Source organism: Hemiscyllium ocellatum, chromosome 26 (assembly GCF_020745735.1).
Source record: "Hemiscyllium ocellatum isolate sHemOce1 chromosome 26, sHemOce1.pat.X.cur, whole genome shotgun sequence".
Lineage (NCBI taxonomy): Eukaryota > Metazoa > Chordata > Chondrichthyes > Orectolobiformes > Hemiscylliidae > Hemiscyllium > Hemiscyllium ocellatum.
Window position 1 is genome coordinate 24018320 of NC_083426.1, and position 20220 is coordinate 24038539.

General features: G+C 39.2%; 1 protein-coding gene across 2 annotated transcripts; it reads right to left on the reverse strand.

The window, feature by feature from the left end:
• Positions 1–464: 464 nt before the first annotated feature.
• On the reverse strand, positions 465–19908 carry LOC132828182 (proline/serine-rich coiled-coil protein 1-like). Of its 2 annotated transcripts, XM_060845118.1 has the most exons (9): positions 19511–19908; positions 15884–16020; positions 12947–13015; positions 9999–10056; positions 8466–9069; positions 7979–8138; positions 5381–5716; positions 4960–5056; positions 465–550 (listed from the first exon to the last, which is right to left on the reverse strand). In XM_060845118.1, the coding sequence occupies exons 3-9, from the start codon at positions 12972–12974 to the stop codon at positions 547–549; spliced, it is 1287 nt and encodes a 428-aa protein (XP_060701101.1). In that variant the 5' UTR covers positions 12975–13015; positions 15884–16020; positions 19511–19908; the 3' UTR covers positions 465–546. The 2 variants fall into 2 exon arrangements, with proteins under 2 accessions (XP_060701101.1, XP_060701102.1); XM_060845119.1 differs by lacking the exon at positions 15884–16020.
• Positions 19909–20220: the final 312 nt, after the last annotated feature.

The following is a 20220-nucleotide window of genomic DNA, read 5'->3' on the forward strand; positions in this document are numbered from 1 at the left end:
CATTTAATAGACTTTTGCAAAACCAGTTCTTCAAAGATCAGTTGTAACCTCTTGAAATTCCTTAAGTGAAATAAAAAAAAGATAAGAGTAGAAAACCCATGCACCATAATCTTAGATGTTACAAATATATTTACTAGAGTTACTGAATATTTCACGTTTAACCTTGTGGCAGTGATTATGTAGCCAAGGTAAAAGCTATAAATTTGAGCTTTGAGATACATTTTTACAATTCATAGTTTGTGACTTGTAAAATGAGCTAAACAAAAATCCATGCCACTTTTTTTTTTAGTGTTACATAGCTTTGTTTTAGAAGTAACTTATAAAAGTGAAGCACACGAGAAAAAGCTTTGAAACTTAATCCAAAAACCATTGAAATTTCATTTATACAGACAGGGTTCAGTCCTTTCCACATCCAAGTCTCTTCCCTTCAGAGAAAGGCCACAACATTCCAGGGTCAAAAAAGTTTTAACAAATTCTCAGTACACAGGTTTGTTAAAAATGCAAAAACTCATCTTCACATTGTATTCATTGAGTGCCATAAAGAAATCATCTGAAAAAGAAAGAGGACTTAATTTGGAAATTACATACAATGAAAGAGATTATATTTTATTACACAAAATGAGAGAATAGGACTGCAACATATTTTCAACAAAAAAAAGGGGGTGGTTCCTAATGTAAACTACCTATTTTTTGCAAAGAACATTACACCCAGTTCCAAATTGCCATTCTAAAATGTTGCATTATGTAAACAAAAAAAAATCAAATGATTAAGACATAGCAGTTAACGAAGTCTTAACCTTTTTCAGATAAACACTCTGCATTCATATTGTTTAGAATGTCACCTGAATTATTTTATTGAATTCCATCTTTTCAAGCTTTATCAACTGTGTTATTTCAAATTGATGCAGTACTGTGTAAAATCAGCTTAGATTAAGCGCTCGAGTATAACTAACTAATTGGGGTAAAGCTGATATCCAAGTTGTACCAGTATGGTATGAAAGTTGAGACCCTCCATCCAGACATGAAACAAAATTCTAAAAATTATGTAGAATTACATAAGTAACAAATTTGAGGGAAGGGTAATTTTACATGAAAACAAGACTGAGCATAGTGTACACGAACAAGGCTTAAACATTGAAAACCGTGAAACTTACAGTAAAATTAGCATCAATTCATGTACTGTGAAGAAGTCCAGTAAAATCTGTACTTCAAACTTAAAAAAAAAATCAAAATGCAAACTGTAGATTTAGTCCAGCAAGATGGGATGACAAAGCAGTTGAACACACGTGCTAGTTCTAAATGGAAATGAATCTAAAAAACAAAAACTATGCCTAATTTTCAGAGAGGCTGCAAGTTAAAAAAACAACAAAGTTGAAAACTTGAGTTATGCTTTTGTAACAAAAGTATACTAACCCTCATCCCTTCCTATCAGTTTGTGGCCCTTTGACAAGACAACCATTAGTTGTTCAACTTGAAGCCTGTAACCAGTGGAGTGCTACAAGGAATAGTGCTGGGTCCACTACTTTTCATCATTTTATATAAATGATTTGGGTGTGAACATAAGAGGTATAGTAAGTAAGTTTGCAGATGACACCAAAATTGGAGGTGTAGTGGACAAGGAAGGTGATTACTTCACATTACAATGGGATCTTGATCAAATGGGCCATAGGCAGAGGAGTGGCAGATGGTGTGAGGTGCTTTAGATAAGCATGAGGTGCTGCATTTTGGGAAAGCAAATCTTAGCAGGACTTATACACTTAATGGTAAGGTCCTAAGGAGTGTTGCTGAATAAAGAGACCTTGGAGTGCAGGTTCATAGCTCCTTGAAAGTGGAGTCGCAGGTAGATAGGATAGTGAAGGAAGCATTTGATATACTTTCCTTTATTGATCAGAGCATTGAGTATAGGAGTCGAGAGGTCATGTTGCTGCTGTACAGGATGTTGGTTAGGCCACGTTTGGAATATTGCATACAATTCTGGTCTCCTTCCTTTCAGAAGGATGTTGTGAAACTTGAAAGAGTTCAGAAAAGATTTACAAGGGCGTTGCCAGGGTTGGAGAATTTGAGTTATAGGGAGAGGTCGAATCGGCCGGGGCTGTTTTCCCTGCAGTGTCAGAGGCCGAGGGGTGGCCTTATAGAGCTTTATAAAATGAGGGGCATGGGTAGTATAAATAGAGAATCCTTTCCCTGGGATCCAGAACTAGAGGGCATTAGGCTTACAGTGAGAGGGGGAAAAAGATATAAAAGGGACCCAAGGGGCAACTTTTTCCACACAGAGGCTTGGTGCGTGTATGGAATGAGCTGCCAGAGGAAGTAGTGGAGGCTGATGCGTTTTAAGTGATGAAATTGTATCTGGATGGGTATATGAATAGGAAGGATTTAGAGGATATGGGCCAGATGCCAGCAAGTGGGACGAGATTAGTTTTGGATATCTGGTCAGCATGGACAAGTTGGACTGAAGGATCTGTTTCTGTGGTGTACATCTCTGAATCTAATACTCAAATCCATTCTTAATCTGTTCAGCTGTAGCCAAAGAATCACCTACATTGGTTTCTGTTTCCACTCCTGCATTATTCTCTCTAGTCCCTAAAGAGATTGCTGGCCTCCTATTTCTCCTAAGATGTTGTCCCTCAGCATCAAGAAAAAAAAACCTGACAGTTTCCACATGTCAAATAATATTTAACTCTACCTTCCCATTACTTATTGTCTCCCATTGTCTCATTTGTCATGCTGATTGTCCAACAACAAACACTAAGCAGAAATTTCCTTTCACTCAATGAAAGGTTGAAAACCACAAACCCATTTGCTAGTCACCAACTCCATCTTTCTCACTAAACACTGTCTGAGATTATTATTATTTACAAACTGTTTCACCATCACTAACCATGTGTCGGTAGCTTCAATAAAATACTCATTTCTACCTCCAATACCATGCCTGCCGCCACACCTACTTCAGCTCACAGGAAGGTGGAAATGAGGTTTTTGTTAGATGCGGCCTAATTTAAAATGAAATACTAGTTCTCATCTGAATCTAAATGTTAAAACTGAAGTTGGATTAACTTGCTGTAAAAGACTTATAATTATTCACATGCCCAGAACTATTGCATTACCTCTTTCTGAAAATAAACTAACTTGTATATACTGGGTCCTATTCAACCCAAAATGAGCAACACAAGTCTGTAATGCAAAATCTAAATAATTTATTAAACCAGAAAATAAGTACCAAATGTTCAAAAGATTACTGAACAGCATTAACAGCCAGATTAAAATTGGAATAACTTGGAACTCAATTTGAATTTTGTTGTAGTCTAGCAAAATAATATCACTCATAGCAAGTACTGGTCTACCAAGAAGTATTATATTACTGAATTTTTAATTCAGCTTGTTCCTTTTAATAAGCTTCAGGATGCAGGGTAAAGTGCATACCTCTACTAATACCTTAATAAATGTACTGGTACATGCTTCACACAGATTGTTCATACTCAAATTATATTTGAACCTTTTTTGGTTTCTATATTGAAAATGGAATGTACAAATCAAAAATTAGCAAGTGAAGGAGTTTGGAATATACTTTTAAGAACTATCACATATATACATATGCTTGAATTTAAAAAGCATAATCAACATTGTTCTTGTTTGTGCAATTGTGAGGAAAGCATGCCAATAGTTCACTGCTTGAAACTAACCTTGCTTCCTAAAGCTTTAGTGTGTCTTTAACAAAAACTAAAGCCAAAGTTACACCCTTTCCTTTATTTTTGAAAAGGCAATCCCCAGAAATCTAGTCCAGTCATTTAAATATAAAATTATGTTGTCTACACTACTTCAAAGGGGGATTACCCCCTTTGTAATCACATTTGTCTTACATGAGAACAATTTGCTTCTGAACAATTAGACTATGCCAAAAGAATTATGCAGTTAACACGAAATCCACTGGGGGGAGAAAAATGACTGCATGCAGGAGTAGAACACAAGACAGACTTGCAGCAGTAGAGAACTCATTAATTGACTGAGTGTGGATTAGAAACCATTATGTTGAGTGTTACACTTGCCTAAAATGTCTGAGCCTCTTTTTGTGTAGTGGTAGTGTCCCTACCTCTGGGACAGGAAATCCAGGTTCAAGTCCCACCTGCTCTAGAGGTGTGTAATAATGTCTTAGAACAGGTTGACTGGAAAATCTATAAGACTGCCTTAAAACAGGTCAGCAGTGTGCGTCTTTAGTGGTTCACAACAGGCAGTCTGATTGTATCAACCAGCCCACGTTTGCAAAGCTCAGAACATGGTGCTGCAAATGTGTTGCTGGTCAAAGCACAGCAGGTTAGGCAGCATCTCAGGAATAGAGAATTCGACGTTTCGAGCATAAGCCCTTCATCATGTGCCCAACATTAGTTATAATTCCATGACTGATCACCACTTACTAAAAAAACGTGTGTGCTCAGATCAAAATAATCCTCAATTTAAGATTCTTGACTCACATGGAGTCTCATGCTTACACACTGTCGAAGCTACACATTGAGCAGGGAAATCTTTTGGAAACAGAATTGCTCACTAAATTCTACCTCTTTCTTTCACTAAAAAAAAACTTTGGGAAGGACAGTCCCTGCCACATTCATCACAGAGCCTTGACTAGAGTTGCCTTGCCTGGTTGGAATTTAAACCAAGTTTGGGGGTTAAATGCTCCTTGATGTATTCTTCACAGCAGAGTTCACTTCAGCACCAGTTCTCAGACTGTTTAAATTACTCCCTTTGAAGTTTGGTATTTTTGCAGTTCTGTCTTAATGAGTGCATGACAAAGGTTTGAAAGCACGTGCCTTTTTCAGCAACACTCAACCAAACTCATGATGAATTGAATTGGCTTGTGTGCAAACAGAAAGAGAGATTCCAAAGTGATTCAAATAATGAGTTGTTTCTTACACAAAGTTCCATAAAACTCTCAATACTTTAAACCTACTGATGAAACATTACCTTTTTACAACATTACTTGAAGTTGTTTTCTTCGGCTGAGACCTAATTTGGCTTGCTGAAGTATATGTAGTGGAATTCACATGCTTAGTTGAACTAACTGAAAGAAACAGGAAAGTAATCTACCATAAGATGGAATAAAATGACTGCAGCTTCAAATACAGCAGAATCATAGTTAAGGAAAGAAACAACAGTATTTTCTCCTCCCTTCTCAAAGGAAGCACTATGTTTCTAGTTCCATTGAATATTTAAGCATTAAATTTTTATTAGATCATTTGCACTGGAAAGTTAATCCAGACGTTGGGAATATATATTATAGCGGAGGAAGAAATTCTTCTGTCACTAGATAAGTATGCCTTTCAATTTTACAATCGATTGTTTTTTGGGGGGAAAACTAGATATTTCTCACAAAAATTCCTTTTACCTGTGGTTTTGTACTGTCTTTCTGATACTTTCCCTTTAAGTACAGCTGAACTGGCTCTTTCATTTTTATTACCAGTGCGAATAGATGGGACAGATCCGGGTCTCAATCGGTTTACGGGAGGGATTTTGCTTGGTGGCTGTACTTCATTGATCTCCTTGCTCGAAGCTTTGTTAGCACTTGGGAGTAGCTTCATGTTGGTGTCAGTAGAGAGTTTAAAAGAGATTGATGAACAATGCATATTGGCTTCTGATATCATTGAGGCTTTCTCTCTACTTTGTTTGTTATGCAAGACAGTACTCTTTCCAGAACGATTCTCTGGATTGTTTAATGAAGCACCTATTAAGACAGTAAAAAAAAGGATATTTTCTTCCCTCCAACATTTGTCTGGGTGTATGTCAGTCAGCAAGCATTTACAATTTAATTCAATTTTAAAACCTTCTGCTACCACAGACAAGTTACTGTAAAAATCAAGACAACAATCAACAAAAGGAACTGATTTTTGCAATCAGTAATGAAATGAATTAAACTAGAATGACGAAATACTGTCAACCATTTTCTGGGTCTGCTTAAAACTATGTTGCTGTGAATATCAACTATTTTAGCTGAGTAACATAGATTTAATCATGTTTTCTGTGCATGAGATCATAGAGTCATTGAGATTTACAGCATTGAAACAGACCCTTCGGTCCAACCCGTCCATGCCAACCAGATATCCCAACCCAATCTAGTCCCAGCACCCAGCCCATATCGTTCCAAACCCTTCCTATTCGTATACCTATTCAAATGCCTATTAAATGTTGTAATTGTACCAGCCTCCACCACTTCCTCTGGCAACTCATTCCATACACGAACCACCCCGAGTGAAAAAGTTGCCTCTTAGATCTCTTTTATATCTGTCCCCTCTCACCCTAAACCTATGCCCTCTAGTTCTGGACTTCCCCACCCAGGGAAAACATTGTCTATTTATCCTATCCATGCCCCTCATGATTTCATAAACCTCGGAGGTCACCCCTCAACCGCCAACACTCCAGGGAAAACAGCCCCAACCTTTTCAACCTTTCCCTCTAGCTCAAATCCTCCAACCCTGGCAAAGTCTTTGTAAATCTTTTCTGAAGACTTTCACATTTCACAACATCTTTCCAATAGGAAGGAGACCTGAATTGCACACAATATTCCAAAAGTGGCCTAACTAATCTCCTGCACAGCCAAAACATGACCTCCTATTTTCGGTACTCAATACTCTGACCAATAAAGGAAAGCATACCAAATGCCTTCTTCACTATCCTATCTACCTGCGATTCCACTTTCAAGGTCTCTTTGTTCAGCAACACTCTCTAGGACTTTACCGTTAAGTGTATAAGTCCTGCTAAGATTTGCTTTCCCAAAATACAGCACCTCATTTATCTAGATCAAACTCCATCTGCCACTTCAGCCCACTGGCTCATCTGATCCAGATCCCTTTGTAATCTAAGGTAACCTCCTTCGCTGTCCACTACACCTCCAATTTTGGGATCATCAGCAAACTTACCAACTGTACCTCATATGCTCACATCCAAATCATTTATATAAAATGATGAAAAGTAGTGGACCCAATATCAATCCTTGTGGACACAGGCCTCCAGTCTGAAAAACAACCCTCCACCACCCTCTATCTTCTACCTTGGAGACAGTTCTGCATCTAAATGGCGAGTTCTCTCTGCATTCCATGAGATCTAACCTTGCTCACCAGTCTCCCATGGAGAACCTGGTTGAACCCTGCTGAATCAATCCGCTTTGTTACTTCTTCAAAAAACTCAATCAAGTTTGTGAGACATGATTTCCCACGCACAAAAGCCATGTTGACGATCCCTAATCAGTCCTTACCTTTCCAAATACATGTACATCCTGTCCCTCAGGATTCCCTTCAACAACTTGTCCACCAGCAATGTCAGGCTCACTGGTCTATAGTTCCCTGGCTTGTCCTTATCACCTTTCTTAAACAGTGGCACCACGTTAGCCAACCTCCAGTCATCTGGCACCTCACCTGTGACTATCGATGATCCAAATAGCTCAGTAAGAGGTCCAGCATTCACTTCCCTACCTTCCCACAGAATTCTAGGGTACACCTGATCAGGTGCTGGGGATTTATCCACTTGTGTTTCAAGTGATCCAGCATATCCTCCTTTGTAATATGGACATTTTTCAAGATGTCACCATCTATTTCCCTACATTCTATATCTTCCATGTCCTTTTCCACATTAAATACTGATGCAAGATACTCGTTTAGTATCTGCCCTATCTCCTGTGGCTCCACACAAAAACCACCTTGCTGATCTTTGAGGGGCCCTATTCTCTCCCTAGTTACCCATTTTATCCTTAATGTATTTGTAAGAATTCTTTGGATTCTCCTTAACTGTATTAGCCAAAGTTCTCATGACCTGTTTTCACCCTCCTGATTTCTCTCTTAAGTATATTCCTACTGTCTTTATACTCTAAGGATTCACTCAATCTATCCTGTCTATACCTGACATAAAAGCTTTCTTCTTTTTCTGAACCAAATCCCCAATTTCTTTAGTCATCCAGCATGTAAATGACTAAAACATCCTTAAGGACACTTACCTTTGGTTTGCTTTAGACCACCTGTAGAAGACATGGGTGCGTGCAATGAATCCTTCTTTGGATATTGATAGGGTTTAGACGGAGATAGTGAATGCATATTTCCTTTCCTGTTAAAACCAGATGGAAGTTTCAAACCAGATGGTTTGGAAAGCATTGACTGCTACAAGAGGAAGAAAAGTTATTTTAGTGCATGTACGAATAGAGAGGAAAAACATTTGCTTAGTTTTCCCATCAGTCAATTAATATAGTTGTTAAATGGGTAATAAAACAGCAGCAAATGGTAATTTGTGGTATTAGTGCAAACGTTTAGCTGGTAGTAGCTTGGAAATGAACTAAAGCAAAACTATTTTCCTACTGGAAAGCACAGCGTGATTTTGGTGACAGAAATGGCGATAGTAGCAATTATTTTAGCAATTCTACTCTCTTTAAATATATAAATTATATTTCTGTATATCTAATATGCTCAAAACTAAGTGAAATATAGCACCTTCTTAACAGCAGCTTGCTTGATTTCTGTAGATAGGTTACCTTCCTTTGTTTGCATTGGTTTGGCGGTGGTTATTCGTTCAGACTCACTGGTCAAACCTATTCTGCTGTTGCTGATTTCATGTTCAATGGAATGTGCATGTCTGGTGTTAGTGATTGGGCTGTTTTCATTTATAACCTGAAGATTCACAGAAGGAAGAAGAGCTTTATTTGGGCTATCCAACACAAAAAATGTATCTCTCCTTGGACTTCGAGGACTTTTTTTACATGTTCTGTCATCTTGCAAAAGTTTGATTTTGGCTTTGGATTCTTTTTCCAATTTTGATCGATCATTGCAACTTCTGTCCTCTCTTCCTTGAATTTTTGCATTTTCCTTTTCCTTCAAAGCACATTTTTCAAATTGATTTGCCAGACGATTTGCTTCCTTTACTATTTCTACCAGTTTTTCTGCACTTAGCGGACTCCACTTCAGCACAGCTTCATTTGTTTTCTGCTGATTTCCATTATTATAGTTCACATCAATTCCCATAGCAACACACCTCTCGGAGTGCTTGACTGGAGCAATTAAAACTTCTTCAGGGTCATTTTCAAGCAAAGATTCTTGGCTGTAAGAGTAGTAGAATATGAATGGAACTATAGAGTGAACCACTTCACTATATGCAATTTACTTGATCAATTACTGAAATCTCCCAACACGATTAGAAAATACAGGTTTACAAAATCATGAGTTGAATAGATAAGGTGAATAGCAAAAGAGGTATTTTCCTTAGGGTAGGGGAATTCAAAACGAGGGGACATTTTTTTTAAGATGAGTGAAGATAGATTTAAAAGGGACCCAAGAGTCAACATTTGCACACAGAGGGTGGTTCAAATGTTGAATGATCTGCCAGATGGAGTGGCAGAAGCAGATACAACATTTAAGAGTTATTTGGATAGGTACACAAACAGTAAAGGTTAAGACGGGTATTGGCCAAATGCAGGCAAGTGGAACTAGTTTAGTTTGGGAAATTTTGGCATAGATGAATTGAACAGAAGAGTCTGTTTCTGTGCTGTGTGACTCCATAACTTCTAATACATTTTAAAACGAAGTTTGAATAGACAAAACAAAAACCAAATACTTGAAATATGAAACAGAAATAATCTAAGTTGAACTACAATGCTACAAATCATGCAGTGTCAGAAAGACTAAAAAAGTATATAAGAACAAAAGATACCCTAAACATTATTAATAGTCAATTATTTATGAAATGAACAACAGGAGGAGGACACAAAGCATAAACAGACGTTTCACTGCACTGTTTAGTTGCACTAAATACAATAGGGCAAATGTATGGTACTTAGAGAAAAAGTGAAAGCTGTACTCAAGATGTGCAGTTACAAACTTTTTTAAAAAACTGGTACTTACTGTTTTAAATGCTGATAACTAAAACATGGTCCCAGAACTTGCTTCACCAGTAAAGTGGCAAAAACTGCATTTCCAAAGTGATAAGCACTATTACAATACACAATATAACCAAAATCAGTAAGCTTTTACCTTTCAGATGGGAAACCAATTCCAAAATCAAATGTTTCTTCAGTTATGAAGTTAGAATCTGGCAGGAAAAGAAAATATTTATTTGTGCTTCAAATTACTGTACAAAAATTAGTCATAATTTAAATGCTAAATTTAAAGTTTTATAAATAAAAAGGATAATCCATTGTGAAGCATTTTGATATTTCATTGCAAAAATGCATAAAATGTAAAGTTTTAGATTCAAAACAAGCAAGTAGGCTTGCGTTTATACTTTGACATCCTTAGAATGTCAAAAGGCAGCTTGCAAAACCAGATTTAGAATGCAAAGTGCAGTTGCTGTTCTTAAGACCATAAGACATAGGAGTGGAAGTAAGGCCATTCAGCCCATCAAGTCCACTCCGCCATTCAATCATGGCTGATGGACATTTCAACTCCACTTACCCGCATTCTCCCCATAGCCCTTAATTCCTTGTGACATCAAGAATTTATCAATTTCTGCCTTGAAAACATTTAGCGTCCTGGCCTCCACTGCACTCTGCGGCAATGAATTCCACAGGCCCACCACTCTGACTGAAGAAATGTCTCCGCATTTCTGTTCTGAATTGACCCCTTCTAATTCTAAGGCTGTGTCCACGGGTCCTAGACTCCTCGCCTAACGGAAACAATTTCCTAGCATCCACCCTTTCCAAGCCATGTATTATCATGTACGTTTCTATTAAATCTCCCCTTAATCTTCTAAACTCCTCGTATGTTAGACCTACCATTTCAGGGATCATCCGTGTAAATCTGCACTGGACATGCTCTAGTGCCAGTATGTCCTTCCTGAGGTGTGGGGACCAAAACTGGACACAATACTCCAAATGGGGCCTAACCAGAAGCTTTATAAATTCTTCCACAGGGGGCAATCAATGCGTGCTAATAGTACACAGCAAGGCTCCAAAAAAAAGTGAATGCAGTAACAAGATAGTCAGTTAGCTAACCACGATAAAAAGGGGGAGGAATACAAGAGAAATGGATATTGTTGGCAAGATTTGTAATCATTACTTATTTTCATGAAAAAGGTCCTCTTCTTGGATCATGACAATTGACACGGTGACAATACTACTGGAAAAGCGCAGCAGGTCAGGCAGCATCCAAGGAGCAGGAGAATCGACGTTTTGGGCATGAGCCCTTCTTCAGGAATTCCTGAAGAAGTGCTCATGCCCGAAACGTTGACTCTCCTGCTCCTTGGATGCTGCCTGACCTGCTGCACTTTTCCAGCAACACATTTTCAGCTCTAATCTCCAGCATCTACAGTCCTCACTTTCTCCAATGTGAAAATACTCTCAAAAACATTGCAATGGATTCCGTATCTAGCAATTATTCAGAATTCACAGAGGATCAGGATCAAAATTGCTCATGTACCTTGAAAGTTACAAGTATTTTACACTTCAATTGCTATGCTGCATGACTGAGTAATGGAATAGAAGGTAAAAGACACAAAGAACATAAAAGGAACCAATTACATATCAGCAAGAGCCAAAATTAATGAAGTTAGAAACAGACATAATAGGGCAATTCCATAATTGATCTGCATCATGAGCATAACAAGCCTTCAAATAACAAATAGAAAAGATTACATCAACACTGCCTTCATATTGCTTTACCCTCAAGTTATACAAAATACCCATAATTCACACTGCATCTTTCAACACAAAAACACCTAAAAAATGTTTTACCAAAAGCTGCATGACAAAAAAAAAAGCAACAAGGACACAAAACAATGATGTTTAAAAGGGACTGAAAGGGAAGTGAGGCAGATCTCTTTCAGGAAGGTGTACCAGAAAGCAGGTTTTGGACTGCGATGGCGATGTGAAAAGGATGGCATAGTGGTGAAAAGACCATAGTTTGTTAAGCATGCAGAGATGGACAGTGGGGTTTAAAGGTAGTTATATTGTTCAAATTTGTTAATGTCTGCTTGCCTATAAAAGCACACAGGATAGTTCAGCCATGGCCTTGTATAGCTTGCAACTCACAGACAAGGCAGCAAAAGAAATAAGTGTAATTAAGTCTTCACCTTAAGCAAAGAAAATACTAAGGTTCATGCTCAATATGGAGAATATTCATGAGAGCTTACAGACAGTAGACAGGTTGGTGGATTGGCTAAGCCCAGGTCTAAAGGAAGAAGCTACTATAACAATTGTTGTAAAAACAAGCAGCAAGTTTGTAAGCACAGAAAAAGAATTTTCCAAGATATGGAATATCCATTGACTAAAAATAAAAGCTGTTATATACACGGAGTTTGTAGTTTTCGGTTAAACCACTGTGCAAAAATTACAAGAAAGCTCAGGCTACAGTTGCCAAGTCCTAAACCTTACAAGACAGTCATGAAAATGTTTGGAGTTAGTCCAAAGAAAGTGGATAAGCTTTAAAATCTGACAAGCACCCAAAGATTTTCTTTTTTATTCAGTCTCAACTCATCCCACACAAGAAAAAAGGCAAATTCAGTGAAGGATTTAAGTCTAAAGCATTTGCATTTATCTTTCATTGGACTTTTCAATGTAAAGCATAAAATTATCTAAAACTGTTATTTCATAGTTTGCTTTACTTGATGCTTACATAATAAAATTGATTGTTTTTAAAACTTAATTCTGTGGTTTTATCCTTTTGGTAAAAAACTTCTAATTTCTCTTTAAATGAAGAATGTAAGAACAGAAATTATTCTATGAGCTGAACTTTGCATATACTACAAAATAAAAACAGGAGAATACTGGATTTGTTGAAATATTAAAATGAGAAAAATACAGTTGAATGTATCACTGTCAGATGGGCTGAAACATAACTGGAGTTGGTATTATGGAGGTAGAGAAGTGTTTTGTTCGTCGATAGTAATGAAATTGGAGATTCAGCTCAGAATTGAAGAGAATTGTGTAATCACAATTGCTTTGATCCACTATGGATAGTAAAAATGCATCAAATGCTCCAATTACCATCATCAGCTGCCAAATTCATTGTCATCAAATTGTATGTTTCCAGTTAATTCAATGTTTTTCTTTCCCCTGATAAAAAGACAAAAACAAAATCTGTTAGATCGTGTCAATGCAAATTAAACCAAAATTTATGAAAAAATAAACATCTGAACCATTCATCCAGTCACTAAAATTTTTAAAGATTTATTTTCCTAAATAAAATCTCAAAATAAAATTTGATAAATATTAACCATAAAGACACCATGTAGATATAGGAAAGATTTTTCTATTCCATTTGGTGCCTTACTCTCCCCAACTAATCAAACCATTGCAAGTTCAAAACAGTTATTCAACTAGCAATTTTGCTAGGTAGTACATAATGTCAGATCTAAGTTCACAGTAGAAGAATGGCAATTTCACATTCACTTTCAAACCATATTTTCAGATTTATTAATGATAAGTTAGTTTCAGGGAACCCATCCATACGTTTATGCTAAGTGGAACTTTGAGAATACTGCAGAAGCCCCATGTAATCAGATTAGCCCACAAATATGCTCTGTCAGAACAAAAAGGAAAACATCAATGCAGTACACAGATGAGAAATGTCATTATTCTTCAAGTTTGTCCACAACTTGCAATGGTGTGACTTTGTCATTTAAAAAAAGACAATGAGAGTTACCTCTGGAAAACCCCAGCAATTTTAACTGAGTAATATGCTTTCTCTAGCCAAGCGTGATGCAGTCCACCATGTTATTAATGAAGTTAAACATGTCTTCAGTGTTTTCATCCTGCAGCCAGTGCAGCTTCAGGTAGGGAGACAGATGGGTGAGCATCAGACCTTTAGAGTCATCTGCCTCCGTTGAAGTATACATCTATAGCTACCTGGTTTGCAAGGTCATTGTGCAACATATAGCATCATCCATTCGGTGTCTGCTGGAATTTTCATGCCATCCTCTTACAGGTGAGCAAAAATAAAAAGCCTCATTAACAGTTGGTTAGCCCCACCCTCGCTCCTGCATTCTTTGGCATCTTGAAAAGGTTATAGCCTGTTTGACCTCAGCTTGGTTGCAGCAGTTGGTGATGTTGCTTTTTGTTATCATCCTCCATGCTTGCCATGAAGGTAGCATTTAACAGGAGTGCAAACATTCCAGAGGCTATCAATCAAGAAGCAAGATCAGCTGCCATCACTAATTCACCTTTAGGAATCTAACCATCCCCAATCTATTGATCGTTACTGGATGGCAAAAACATCAGCTTGATTAGAGACCAGTGATGTCACAGTGCATGAGGCAGTTGTCTAAAAGGTAAATTTTCCTTTTTGTCAGTTTATACATTTTTAAAACTTTCTGATCCATGCTTCTAAAAGGCTGAGGAGCATCCAGGTAGTTTGGTTAGACTTGTACTATACAATAATAAGCTGACATTCACAAGGCGATGGGGTTTCTTAGACATCAACGCAGCAGCAGCTTTTTGGTGCCATCCATGTTAGCACAGTTCACAATGAGGTAGGTTTCTAGCTTCACTTTTCAACATTAAATGTTTAAAGATGAAATATCTAGAGAAAGTGATTTGATAAAATGCGATAAAATAATTCAGTTTCATCTACACAAAGTCTTTTGATGTATTCAGGATGTGGATGAGATCATTTTGCAGTCAATCATCTGTCATTGCTGGCACATCCTTACTATACAGAAGACAACATCTTGCTTCGATTCGATACAGTGAACAAACCCTGCAATGAACTCCTTGCCGGCAGCCTTTGCAGGGTGACTCCACTTTCATATTGGGTTGGACAGGATAGGTAGCTATTTTCATTCTTTTCAGGAATTCAGCATGCCTGCTTGTCAAATTTTTCCAAGACGCTGATCTAATGCTTCAGAATGATTGATAAACTTTATGGTGGAACCCCCACTCCTTAATAATGTCTACTTTTCACGTCATACCACAGTTTTCCACTTAATAGATCAACTTCTTTCACTTGACATGGGTTTAGTCACACTTTTATTTTGCTCTCCAGCATGGTCTCACTCCATTCCAATTGATTGATGTAGACAATGAAAAGTGTGAACAAGATCAGTCCAGAATTGAAGCTGATCATGGATATCCTTCTGCTGGATTTCCTATTCAGCTAGCTGGGATAGATGACAGCATTACTATAGATAGAGTTTTGGGCTATCCGGATTTGAATCATTTCAATTTCAGTGCATCTAGCAGGAAAACATGTATCATAGCAGATTAATAAAAGGGAGTGGATGACTATTTTTGAAAATCCTAAGTTCTCATTACCACTTCAAGAACATGTGTATGATTGATGTACGAAAGGACAGAAGTTTCAAAATATGTTTAATACAAGTTTAAGCCCCAAAGTGTTTAGAATAGTAGACATTTTCAATGCACAAGATAACTTGGGTCAAGAAAACACAGCAGGCTTAGATAATTTTTTTACATATCACAATGTATGGCAACACTGTCAGTGCCAGTGCAACATGCAGCTTCTCTTAGTGACATAGTTCAAAAAGAATCTTTTGGGCAGATGCAGTGTAGGACAGGAATTACTACTCTTAAGTTTACAGTCACCACTCACAGGCTTCACCAATAATAAAGCCAAGAATTCAGAGGAATTGCATTATATCTCTTGGATAATTGTATGGTGCCATGATAATGGTCTACCATATTCTAGAAAGTTTGTACATAGTCCATTACAAACCACAATAAAAAGGAAAATACAGCAGATGTCAAAACATATAACAGGAAATACCAGAAACAGCTGCAGTGGAAAAGTTATAAAGTGGAAAGGTTATGAACACAAATGTCCTAGAATGCCCATTTCCGATCACAGGAAATCCTGGAGATACCAAAAATCTAAGGTAAACAGGAAATATTGAAGAAACTGAGACACAGCAGTTAGAATAAAACATTGAACTAATTAAACAACAATGGTATTAAATCAAAGTTCACCTCTCCACATCCACAGGTTCTGATTTGAGCACGTGCAGCTGTATTTCTGATGTGCAGCATCTTACAGATTTTGTTCCTTTTTCAGGATGATGGGGAGAAGGACGCCTCTATTTCAAACCTACAATATGGATGTTACTCTGGAAAAGGAAAAACAGAACTACGAATTCAGTGTGTTTCTGTTGACAGCCATCCAGGAGATACGTGGGCTATATACCTATCTTCAGGTAGATTTACAATGGCTCACTACCCAGCTACAGAACAAGGTCAGTGGCAAGAGCCTGGTAAAATGTGGACCATTTTCCATTTATTGGGATTTCCTCTTGAGCATGGCAAGCGTAGATAACAAAGTTCATAATTACTTGCAGTGGGCTATGACAACCTTTGACTAACTGAGGGAAACAGTTAGAAAGAACCAAGAAAGTAGGCCTGTGACTATGGTCATGATGTGCTGGGCAGCAGTGATCCCCATGCTCCTACATGCTTTGGAGATTTGGACAACTTACAGTTGGCACAGCAAAGCACCAATGATGCCTTCAAATGATCTTTCAAATGCAGATACAAAAAAAAAGGTCAAACAACAGCACCTTCTCAAGATAAGATGCTCAGCAGTGGGGTACTAATTATTCAAAACCAACTCCACGGGGCAGAATGCATCAGTTGTATGCAGGATGACCAATCATCCAAGATTTTCCAAGAATGACTGATACTTGGTTTTTTTCTGAAAAAAACCCATTTCACCCTGGAATTCATTGGTCACTAAAATCATGTATTTTCACATGTACCAGTCTGTGTTTGTATGTGTTAACTCAAAAAGGATTGATTACTGCCATTATAGTATTGTAAAATTAAGCATTTATTCTCTCTCCTCATTATATTCCAGTCTCCAAATCTCAGATTTTTCAGCAAAATCCCGACAATTGCAAGCTTGGCAGCAACCCATCCCATTTTTCGCAAGTTATTCACCTTATTCGTATGCTGGATACCAGACAAAACTAATTGCTCTTTACAGAACCCAGTCTTAGCAGAAGGCAACACAAATTATTTACGGATATACTCAAAAATCCCTGAAGGGATCAAATTCCACATCAACTCGTGGAAGTCCCTGATCTTATGACCAACCAAAATGGAAATGCTCCCTCTGAAAGATAGTAATAAACTATAATTGGGAACAGTAGTAAAGGCACAGGAAGAAGCAGTCAGAGCTCCAAACTATCAATTTTGTGAGGCGTTCAAATGTTGTAAGTACTGAATATACACACGAAGATTTTGAAGCAACATGAACAATAGTGTCAATCCAAAGCGAGTAAGTGTTGCTGTAAGTGAGTAAGGGTGGGACTGACCCAGAAACTTACTTAAACTACTAGACCTGTGCCTCACAACACACTTCACATTCAACAACCAGATATATGAACAAATTAACGGAACACCCATGGGCTCACCGATCTCCGGACTGATAGCAGAAGCAGTAATGCAAAGGTTAGAAAAAACAGTTTTACCACAACTACAACCCAAACTATGGGTCAGATACGTAGACGACACCTTTGTAATCATTAAAAACACAGAAATAGAGAACACACACCGGATCATCAACGCCACACTCACAGGAATCCAATTCATGAGAGGGGAAGAAAAGGACAACCAGCTCCCATTCCTGGACGTGATGGTACAAAGAACACCGAACGGAGAATTCACCACGAAGGTATACAGAAAAGCCACACACACAGACCAAATCCTGAACTATGAAAGCAACCACCCCAACACACACAAACGAAGTTGCATCAGGACGTTATTCAAAAGGGCCACAACACACTGCAGCACACCTGAACTACAAAAAGAGCAAGAAGAACACCTATACAAGGTATTCAACAAAAACGGATACCCGCGCAATTTCATCAACAGATGCCTCAGGGAAAGACAACGAAATGAGGACATGCCACAACGCAAAGGACTGGCCACACTCCCATACATCAGGAGCATTTCTGAACTGACAGCCAGACTGCTGCGACCACTAGGACTCATAACAGCACACAAACCAACAGCCACTCTCAGACAACAACTCACCAGGACAAAGGACCCAATACCCAGCATGAGCAAAACCGTGGTTTACAAAATCCCATGCAAGGACTGCACAAAACACTACATAGGACAAACAGGAAGACAGCTAACAACCCACATCCATGAACACCAACTGACCACGAAACGACACGACCAGCTATCCCTAGTAGCCATACACTCAGATGACAAACAACATGAATTCGATTGGGACCACACCACTATTATAGGACAGGCCAAACAGAGAACAACCAGGGAATTCCTAGAAGCACGGCACTCATCCACGAATTCGATCAACAGACACATCGACCTAGACCCTACATACCGGCCACTGCAGCGGACAGCTACTGACAACCGGAAGCGGCAGATTCAAACCAGTATAAATGCCGGAGGAATCAGCACAGAAGCGCTTCACAGGAGGCTCCCAAGCACTGAGGATGTTACCTAGAAAGGGGACGAAACGTTTGCAAGAAAAACTCCCAGCTCGGCGAACAGAACCACAACAACGAGCACCCGAGCTACAAATCTTCTCACAAACTTTGACCCAGAAAAGTATGTAGATGAGGTAAGATCAGACAGAAGGTGATGTTAATTACCTTGTCAATCAAGCAATCATCGAGCTTTCAAGACCATGTCACTCAGCCCTCATCAGACAACATGCAGTCCTTGCCAGAGACAGGAAGCTGTGCCCATTTGGGGACATTGTATCAGCCGCTGCACAGGGGACAGTACATCAGCTGATGAGGAACATGTGGCAACTGGATGAGGGCAGAAGAGTCATCAGCAGGGTGACCTTGGTGAGGAGGAACATGCATCACTGATGTCTCTGCACTCAGGACACTTAGCACCCCATCTGTGGCATCATCCTCCACACATGCAGAGGAAAAAGGTAGGAAGGGGAGGATTATGCATTCAGAATAGTCACTGCACTTGTCCAATTCTTGATGCATCATCAAGATCCCCCTCACCCAATCCAAAAGAGTCTGTCATGTCATGCACTGGACTTCATCCATTTTAGAGTCCATTAGAATTGAATATCTTTCAACCCTGGACACTCATCCCTCGGACAGGAGGAAGAGCGAGGGGATCTCCTTGGACATTAGGTGGGGGGTGGGAAAGAGTGGGTAGATCCTCTGGGTTGCTAAACCATTCTCCAAATGATGTAAAAACAATGACTGCGGTTGCTGGAAACCAGATTCTGGATTAGTGGTGCTGGAAGAGCACAGCAGTTCAGGTAGCATCCGAGGAGCAGTAAGTGATGAAGAGCTTTTGCCCGAAACGTCGATTTTCCTGCTCCTCGGATACTGCCTGAACTGCTGTGCTCTTCCAGCACCACTGATCCATTCTCCAAATGAGACACGCAGGTGTCAGGACGGGCTGAAAGCTGACCTCCCACCCCCACCCTCTCCCGGACAGATGGAGAGGTCAGCCTCACACCTCCCTTTATCCGCGGACACTGGAGATCTGAAAAAACAAATAAACCCTGAAAATAAAACAAAAACTCAAGAGTCGAGGCGCTGGAGAAGCTCAGGTAGCAGAGAGGATAAAGAATTATAACATTCCGACTGCACTCACCTCCCCACATTCACCAGGATATGAAGTGATCCCGGCAGCAGTTTGGTATCACAGTCCCGCAGAGTTAACCAAATCGGTGAACGGGCACCGCTCTGGTATCAATCACCGGGCACCGCTCTGGTATCAATCACCGGGCACCGGGCACCGCTCCGGGATCTCACAGTCGGTTGTTTGTTTTCTACCGCTTGCGGAAACAGGGGGCGGGGCTACATTCAAACCTGAACCACGTGACTTCAAAGGCCGCTTCCGATTCGTTGAGGCGTCCGACACCCCAACGGACTTTTTGATCCAAGTCCTTTTCTTTTAAAAAAAAACGTTTTGCAGTCTGTAGCCGCCGCCGCCGATTTACTTCGTCGTCTGATTTCCTGCTTCTTCTCACTTTTTGCGTCCGAAACCCGCAATTCCTGGCCAACTGCATTCTCTATACTTTCATTGGTTGACGGGGCTAGGCCTCGCGTCGCCATTGATGGCGATCATGCCAATCATTGAAGTAGGCAGGTCACAGGAGGTCAGGTGGTCTGTCAGCTCCTCTTGTGTGGTGCGATTCTCAGGATGTTTACAGCACGGATTGAGGCTCTTCGGCCCATTGTGTCAGTACTAGTCGCCAAAGATTTATGTATTCTCACTCCAACTTCTCGCACTTGTCTTTTAGCCTTGAATGCTGCGATATTTCAAGTGCTCATCTAAATATTTCTTAAATGTCTTGGGGG

Coding starts and splice junctions, on each gene's coding strand:
- LOC132828182 (XM_060845119.1), bottom strand. CDS start 12,974: ATGACAATGAATTTGGCAGCTGATGATG. Junction 10,057..12,946: donor GAATTTGGCAGCTGATGATG/GTAATTGGAGCA, acceptor TTTTCCTGCCAG/ATTCTAACTTCATAACTGAA. Junction 8,139..8,465: donor AGCAAGCTGCTGTTAAGAAG/GTGCTATATTTC, acceptor TTCCTCTTGTAG/CAGTCAATGCTTTCCAAACC.